The sequence below is a fragment of the Apium graveolens genome, chromosome 2 (genome assembly GCF_009905375.1).
Source record: "Apium graveolens cultivar Ventura chromosome 2, ASM990537v1, whole genome shotgun sequence".
NCBI classification, from domain to species: Eukaryota; Viridiplantae; Streptophyta; class Magnoliopsida; order Apiales; family Apiaceae; genus Apium; species Apium graveolens.
Genome location: NC_133648.1, coordinates 89,427,138 through 89,436,192, shown reverse-complemented (window position 1 = coordinate 89,436,192; position 9,055 = coordinate 89,427,138). Strand labels below are relative to the sequence as shown.

General features: G+C 33.7%; 1 protein-coding gene across 3 annotated transcripts; it reads left to right on the top strand.

The window, feature by feature from the left end:
* Nucleotides 1–2,089: 2,089 nt before the first annotated feature.
* Nucleotides 2,090–7,882, top strand: LOC141707635 (protein NPGR2-like). 3 transcript variants are annotated; one of them, XM_074510915.1, is made up of 6 exons: nucleotides 2,090–2,351; nucleotides 3,195–3,462; nucleotides 3,668–3,920; nucleotides 4,890–6,103; nucleotides 6,378–6,531; nucleotides 6,727–7,285. In XM_074510915.1, the coding sequence occupies exons 2-6, from the start codon at nucleotides 3,319–3,321 to the stop codon at nucleotides 6,759–6,761; spliced, it is 1,800 nt and encodes a 599-aa protein (XP_074367016.1). In that variant the 5' UTR covers nucleotides 2,090–2,351; nucleotides 3,195–3,318; the 3' UTR covers nucleotides 6,762–7,285. The 3 variants fall into 3 exon arrangements, with proteins under 3 accessions (XP_074367016.1, XP_074367015.1, XP_074367014.1); XM_074510914.1 differs by lacking the exon at nucleotides 6,727–7,285 and adding an exon at nucleotides 7,367–7,882 and having other exon boundaries at nucleotides 2,091–2,351; nucleotides 3,198–3,462; XM_074510913.1 differs by lacking the exon at nucleotides 6,727–7,285 and adding an exon at nucleotides 7,367–7,882 and having other exon boundaries at nucleotides 2,091–2,351.
* Nucleotides 7,883–9,055: the final 1,173 nt, after the last annotated feature.

Genomic DNA, 9,055 nt, shown 5'->3' with positions numbered 1-9,055 from the left:
TAAGGGATAAGTGAATAATCAAGTTCAAGCCACTAACAAGATTATGGAGAGAAAATAGGAGATAATGTTAGTTTTGAATGAGAGCTTATGTAGTATATATAAACATCCTGTAGTAGAGAAAAACACACAAAACAAATTACATTAGACATGACTTAGACTATTATTGAATCTTGTATCAAGCAATATACATAGTGAAATTTATTTGGTAGGGTTACAAATCCACCCGCGATTTTTCACCCATTTGAGTTTTCCGCGTCAACAATCTCGTGTCTACTTAGTCTAGTATTTAGTATTTTTATTATTATATTTGACATAATCTCAAAAAATAGAAATCATATTAGATTTAGTCATTGCCCAACTAATTCCGGTACAAGAGTAGGCATCTTGCGAGAATATTCGGTCCCCACAGCGAGAACAGTTATTAAAACTTACAAAGCCTAATATTAAATACTAATAAATCCTCATTTTTAAAAATGAGCATCTCTTTTTGAAATAAAAATCAACTATCACTAATTGATGAGTTAATGTCTATTTTAAAAGAGTACACCCACCTCTCTTCGTAAGAATGTTGAGACAAATCATGGGCAATGCACTAAAAGTACGGTGAACTGAAACCTCGTGCACTTGTTATGATTGAAAACACAACATACCCTCGAGTACGAGGTACCAGCAGTTTGTTAAAACCCTGTGAAAGAGGGAAGAGGATGGGCATTGTTTTGAAAGCTTCTACGCGTTTTTCCATGTATTGAGATAACTTTTAGCCCCTGTTTGGTTGGAAGAAAATAGAGGGGAGGGGAGGGTTTTTACAATAAAAAATGTGTTTGGTTCATATTTTTAGAGGGGAGGGGAGGGGAGGGGAGGGAAATGAAGGGGCCTAAAATCCTTTATGGGTCTTATTTTGTTTCCTCCCAATTTGGGATTTTTTGGAGGGGAGAAATTTTATTGACAAAAATAACCTTACACCTTCTTAACACTTACATATATCATAAATGACTTATATGTAATTTTAATTATAAACCCCTCCCTTCCCCTCCTGTACCAAATATAAAAATGAGTTAATTCTCCTCCCCTCCCTTCCTTCAACCAAATAGAATTAGTATTATATTTTTTCCCTCCCCTCCCCTCTATTAAAATTCCTCCCCTTCTCTCCCCTCGGAACCAAACACAGCGTTAATCTTTGTGTAAAATCTCTCTTTGTACTTGATTGTCATCATTTTAAACCCCATGGTCTTCTTTTCATTACTGTGTCTTCTTTGATTCTGTCTCTCATAGAAAAAACAGTGACTAATATCATTCCAAAACTTGCAAATTAGTAATATCATTCCAAAACCGGCAAAAATAAAAATATCACCAAAACGTTGTAGATGTCTTTTTGAAACATATTTTCCTTCCAAGACAGACAACTTGTAGTACTGTATTTTTAAATACTTGTTAATGTGTCATTGTTAATGTGTCATGGTGTTTTGTCCCATGAGCAAGGACATGTAACAGAACATAAAAAGTTATACTATTTTTTATCATACGAATTGAGCACAAAAATTTATAGTTTTAGGTCAATTTATTTATTGGAGTTGGTTATATAAGAAGAATCATTCAGAATGTATTAAATTATAATTTTCGCATTTTTCATGTGATCATGAACATATAATAGAAATTTTATTTTCTTATTATAAAATCCAGTTGCTGTCCTTGTTAGTAATAGAAAAAATGAAAAAAATAACCAAGTTTCTTAAAAATAATAAAAATAATCATTTTGAAAAAATAACTAATTTTAACAGATTAAATATAATTCAATAATAGTTGGATATCTCAGACAATTATGTATCTAATATAAAGTGATACTTGTATCTAATGGATTAAAGTTGGCCAATTTTATAGAAATTTATAATTTTTGATAAAGTTGTTCCTCGCCTTGGTAATATAAATCTAATTTCTCGAATCCCATTTTATGCGTTTTCTATTATTTTATTTTATTTTTGTACTAATAAAATATTCCTTTAAACTAGAGTTTTTTTTTGACAGGACTGTGATAAAATATTGAAAGTTACTATTTTAAAGGTATGCAATACATATAGTACATTTGTGATCACCCCCTAAATTTACATATCCTCAAAAAGGCTTCTCCTTTACGAGTAAATTCAACTTCCTCTCTGTACTTTCATAACAATTTTTCAATTCAGCATCTCAATTCTTTAACTTAGCATCTGGCAATTTATGAGTTTCAAGTGAAGAAAATAAGAAAATCAAGATTCTTGAATTTTCTTGTAGGAGAAAAATAAGTTGTGGGTTTTTTTATTGAAGTACAAATGGGCACTGGGTTTTGTTTCTCTCCTCTTGTGGTGCACCACAAGGTGATTTTTCTTATTTTCAATCATGGTTTTTTATTTTATGTGTTTATATGTTGTATCTAACTTTTTTATGAGTCAATTTTGGTGGGGTTTTGCTGAATTTATGTTTAAAGTTGGCATTGTGAGGGTTAGGCTTGGAGGTTTTCGGTTAAGTTAAAGTAGAAGAATTGTGAACAGTTTTTTAGTCTTTTCGGTCTATTTTAGGTAGTGTTTGCTTCCAGTACTGATGAATTCTTGGTTTAGTTTTTGAAAGTTTTGATCTTTAGGACTGGATGATAAGTTCTGGGGTTTAGCTATTTTGGATTAGTTTCGAGAATGTTGAGTTTGTTTTGAAGTGATTGTGCTTCCTACTTTTGATTGTGCACTGTGGTTATATATAAAAGTTTCACCTATTATCATGCTCGATTAGATTAACATTTTGTAGTTTAACTTGCTAATTTGTTTGTTTTTTATTTTATCAACTTCATAAATCTTTTTTGTTTGCCAGAATACCAACTCTACTCGTTTTCCTTTGTAATACATGGCCTGCAACCTATGCAACCTATGCAACCATACTTATATCTACTTGCCTCCTGAATAACCATAACATATTTGCTGGGTTGCAGTAGGTTGATTTAGGTTGATTCAAGATGCAAAGTTTATTTTACTTTTGTTGCGTAGGCTGTGAATTCGTTGTTTTGCAAATGTTTTTCTACACTTCTGTATTTTTTAAAGGAAAAAACTTTTTAAATCCAAATATTTGAGGGAAAAAATCATTATTTTTGAAGAATTACCTTGGGGTTTAGCCTGTAGTACTTTAATATCTGCATTTAGAGTTCTCTAATATTGTTGTTAAAAATTGTCTAGAAGGGTGAAGCAAAACGATGAATAGTAAGAGTTAGGTAAAGGGAAAAGGGAGACAGGAATAGCTTAGAGACTCAAGACATTGGTGAAGTGCCTCCATTTGGGGGAGCAATAAAAAATACATGAAATGTTCCCTTCTTCCGAGTCATTAGTTACGAAGGATTACTCAACGAGTGTCTATTCGTCTCGAGCGAGTGAGCAGAAAATAGATACTGGCAATATTGAGGAAGCTGAATTATCTTTGCGGGAGAATGGTTCTTTGAATTACGAGGTTCTTTCTCTATTCATCTGTGCTCAAAACTTTCTTTACCATCTAAACATTTCATTGAGTAAATTTCCGTTTTTTAGAATTTTATTTTCTTTAGCTCCCAAAGTTTTTCTCTAAATCTAGTTATTCCACTTTTTGGCTATATTCTGGTTTTGTTATTCATCTTTCTCATTTTACTTTGTTCAAATTATGGGCATGTTTTTATCAGGAAGCAAGAGCTTTATTAGGAAGGTTTGAGTATCAAAAGGGAAACATAGAAGCTGCACTACATGTGTTTGAAGGGATAGATGTTGCTGCAGTCATGCCAAAAATGATAGCCACTCTTGGTGCAAAAGGAGAGTCTCATAGAAGGCGCTCACATAGTTTTGCAACCCAGCCAATGTCCATACATGCTGTGAGCTTGCTCCTAGAAGCTGTTTTTCTGAGAACAAAATCCCTGCAAATTTTGGGGAGGTATAAAGGTAATTTCTGATTGAAATTTATTAGTTGATTAGGCATCCACTATTTCTCGGAAAGTTTTTTGTGAACTTGTTATAATTTTAATGCAAATTTTATGTTTTCAGAAATTTATCAAGTACAATTCCTCGAAAGTTGTAATATGCACTAGTTGACTTCTCTTTTATTAGAGTGGAAAAGAGACTATTAGATCAAGAAGTCTTTGGTAATTTGTATGACTAATTTTGAATTGCTTTCTGAATTCAGCTGTCTGATTCAGAGTATTTCTTCTTTAGGTTATTTTGTAAACTAGAAGAGTTTGTAAATAACAAAGCAAGAAATTAGCTTACTAACATTTCAGTTATGCTCGACTACTGCTAATAATAGTAATATTTGACAATCTATGGTGAAGCATATTCCTATTTTTGTTGCAAAATTTAGCAAATATATAGCTACTACACATAATATATAAGTTGTACGCCATCCATTTACTATTATAAGTAAAATTATAATTGAAAGTGTTACACTGGCAATCAGGAGTACATATGAAGTTTTTATTGTTGGGTCATTTGTCGTATAGAACCTTTCTGTTCTGGCTAGTAAATCGCTATAGGGGTCTTAGCATGTCATCAAAGCTTAGTTTTAACATGTAAAATATCTCATGTAAAGCACTGTAGGTTGTTTTGTTTTTGTGTAATTTTGTATTTTAATGAAATGATCGAGTGAAATCTATTCTTTATGTGAACGTTCATTTCTTAAACATGCATGACTTTATTGTGGTTACCTGGGTTCATTGTTGGCAAGGCCAGCTCAAATTATTTGGACCAGTGCAAACCGTCATTGGAAGGCTAATGTACTCTTGATTTCTTTTTCTCATACCTGCTTGACTTCATAGTGTTCTCTTGGGTTTATTGTTGGCTAAGGTAGGAATGGACTCAACTTTTTTGGACCAGGAAACATTTAATGGCTAATGTGACTCTTGTTCATTTTTGCAGAAGCTGCTAAATCATGCACACTTATTTTGGATGTAGTTGAATCGTCTTTACCTGGAGGTTTTCCCGAAAACTTTGGAGCTGACTTTAAATTGCATGACACCCTTAATAATGCAGTCGAGTTGCTTCCAGAATTGTGGAAACTTGCTGATTCTCCCCGTGAAGCTATCTTGTCATATCGAAGGGCGCTTCTCTTTCACTGGAACCTAAATGCAGAAACTGTAGCTAAGATTCAAAAAAGATTTGCCATTTTTCTTTTGTACAGTGGTGGAGAAGCTAGTCCTCCAACCCTTAGATCCCAAATGGATAGTTCGTTTGTACCTAAAAATAACATGGAGGAGGCTATTCTTTTGTTAATAATATTACTACGGAAAGTATCTCTTAGATTAATTGAGTGGGACCCAGCTGTTCTGGATCACCTTCAGTATGCTTTATCTCTCTGTGGAGGAGGAATGAATTTGGCTAGTCGAATAGAAGAATTGTTTCCTGGGGTCATTGATCGAAAAGAGATGAACTACACACTAGCCCTCTGTCACCATGCAGAAAGAGATGATCTGGGTGCTTTAAATTTGTTGATAAGATTGTTGCATAGTGGCGAGGATCCAAATCACATGCCAGCATTATTGTTGGCTTCCAAAATCTGCAGTGAGAGCTCCACTTATGTGGACGGTGCAAAATTTGCCCTCAGAGCTTTGGAAAACTTGAAAGGCAGATGTGAGCAGATGGTTGGTGTTGCCAACTCCTTTCTCGGCATTTCACTTGCAGCACAATCTAGATCAGTTCTGACAGATTCTGAAAGAATTAAAACACAATCTGAAGCACTTCAGTTCCTGGAAACAGCTGTTCGAATGACAAATCTAAGCAATTCCAGTGTCATATATCATCTGAGTTTAGAGTATGCCGAGCAGAGGAAGTTGGACGCTGCACTTCCATATGCGAAGTCCCTGCTTAAATTGGAAGGTGGCTCTAACATTTCAGGGTGGCTGTTGGTGGCTAGGATATTATCTGCGCAAAAGCGACTTGATGATGCTGAAACAATTGTCAATGCTGCACTAGAGCAGACACGGAAGTGGGATCAGGGAGAATTGTTGCGAACTAAAGCTAAACTCCAGATAGCACAAGGTAGATTAAAAGATGCCATTGGAACATACACTCAGCTTCTTGCTGTTCTTCAAATTCGTAGTAAAAGCGATGGATTTGAGAAAATCTTACATGAGGTATGTCACTTTTCATATATCGTGATAGTCCCATTACTTGGCCTTCTATGTTGTAGCTCCCAAATTTGTTAATATTAAGCATATATGTAGATGTTCTTGGGATTTTAAGTTCTTTTCCCCTCAATATTTCACTGGCAGTTCTATAACTTTTTACTTTATAATAGTTTTCAAAGGTCAAGTATGGTTAGAAAAAACATTTTACCCGTCACTTTTAGGTTTTAGTAATATATGCTTTCCTGTTACTACTTTAACTTAAGATGTACTGATCGAACAGGATGCTGTAAATCGTTGTCGGAGCTTAGAGTTGGAGACGTGGCATGATCTGGCTTTTTTATACATAAGCTTGTCGAAGTGGCATGATGCTGAGATTTGTCTTTCAAAATCAAAGGCCATTATAGTAAATTCTGCATCTAGATGGCATGCAACTGGTATGCTCATAGTTAATTAAATTCACGTCTCTTTCATATGTTCCATTTGATTAAAGAATATATTTGCATACATGTACAGGGCAAAATCATCTTAAATGACCCCTTGGAACTTGCAATTATATAATGATATACATATTTATTATTGTTAAATCTATAATCCTATTGGGGCCTTACTCTAACACCTTAAGGTTTTAGATGAGCTGGTTACTCAACATGGTATGAGAGCTTAGGCTGGCAGGAGAACTAAGGTTCGATTTTCAGCCACCCCCAGCATTCTCACAATTTAATGTGTACACTAAAGGCAAATAATGCCCTAAAGATGGGCGCTGGTGTTCCACTCTTCGACCCATAAATGGGCTTTCGAGTGAGGGGGTGTGTTAAATATATGATCCTATTGGGGCCTTCCTCTAACACCTTAAGGTTTTAGATGAGAGCTGGTTACTCAACAATTATGTATTATATGTTATAATAATTAGACTTTGACCCATTTAGATTAAAATTTTGACCTACTTAATATATCAAAGAATTCAAATTTTTTGCTAATTAATAATTCAAATTTTTGATATCACTAACACCCCATGCAGCTACTAGCCCCTAAAAACTTGTACAGTCTTGTTGAAAAGTATACTTTTCAACAAGTATACTGTATATTTTTAAGTAGATTATGAATTCTTTCTCTAAATTTATAAATTTTTCCAAACTCTAAATTAATAGCTTGTACATGTGTGGTTTAAGTATGCATGCATGCACATTAAAATAAGTACTTCCGAACCCTATAATACATACCCTCGAATTAGTTTCCAAGATGACAAGATCGTAAAATTGCCCTTATCAGGAGCACTTTATGAAGCAAAGGGCCTCCACAAAGAAGCTTTAAAAGCCTTTGCAACTGCTTTAGATGTTGATCCTGCACATGTCTCAAGTTTGGTTTCAATGGCTGTGGTTCTGAGATGGTTTGGTGAACGATCTTTGCCAATTGTTAGAAGCTTGCTGACAGAAGCACTCCGTCTTGATAGAATGAACTATGCTGCATGGTATAATCTTGGTCTGCTGTACAAAGACAAGGGTGCTGCGTTTGCATTAGAAGCTGCTGAGTGTTTCGAAGCTGCTATATTCATTGAGGGGACTGAACCAGTCGAGCCATTCCAATGACGTTAAAATTGTATATAAGTTTTCAGAGTTTAGAAATTTTGTTTGAACAAGTATGAATAAAAGTTGTAAACTATAGTCACGTTGTTCCAGTTTAAAGGGGAAAGATCGAGTACATGTAGAGAAGCTGTAGTTATGTATCTTCTGGATTCAGTAAAGGAAGAGAATATCTTTTGTTTGCCGAAATGAAATTCATATAAACTGTAGCAAAATCTTCGTACCTTCGTCCCAAATTTTTACAACTACACATGCATGGATTATTGTTAATTGGTTGCATCGAAGTAATAAATTTGTGTGGTTTTGATGCTAAACACCCTTGGACCATTTGAGTCTGTATCCAAATTAGAAAATAGTTAGAAATGTAGATGTTTATGAAACAAAATGATAGAGATTAACGGCGTCCCCGGCAAATTTAACATAAAATCCAACCTCAACATTAATATAATAATAACACATTATTACGTTAGAAAAATACCTAAATTCAAGACAAATACCTAAATTCAAGAAAATTGGGGCAACTTGACCTGACAAAATACAACAGACCCCTGTTTTTCAAAACGTTTCCTGGCCACTGGGGTATTAAAAAAATTAAAAAATAATTAATAGAAATATACGATCAATACACCTTAAATTATATACAAAAGACAAAGAAGACAAGTAAACGGGAGAAGGACGTCTTACAAAGGATATGGCTTTTGGGTAGAGCTGCAAACAAATAGAGTCGAGCCGAGTTTTGTCCGAGCCGAGCGGAGCTTAATTTATTTTTAAAACGAGCCGAGCTGAGCCGAGTTTAATAACCGAGCGGAAAGTGATGTTCAAGCTCGGCTCGTTCGAGTCAAACACGAGTTTGTTCACGAACAATTGAACTGAGCCGAACTCGAGCCGAGTTGAGTTGTCCACTAGTATTTTGAATATATTTTTCAATCGAATAACCTTAAATTATAATTTATAATTTCACAAGTTGTATCGAGATCAACTATTAGTTTTACCTTAAAATTATTTATGCACACTCGCACTTTACACTTATTTCTTAATCTAGCTATATCATTTTATTTTTTAAGATGATTTTTAAAAATATATCCAACTTTATTTTAAATTATTGAGACATTCATAACTTTATAAATCGTACATTACTTTTTAAAATGATGATGTCAAATTTTATTTTATTTTATTGTTTTACTTAAATTTGGTTTATGTAAATTACAAGTTATTTAATGTTGTTTATGAAATATGAATAATTGAAGATAATGTTTCATGATAACAATTTGATAGTTTACTTACGAAAAAAGTAAGTGTTAAAATTAGATAAATAAATAAAATATCTAAAATAATTAAATTATTAATAAATGCTTAAAAAATTTACCAGTAAAAACAT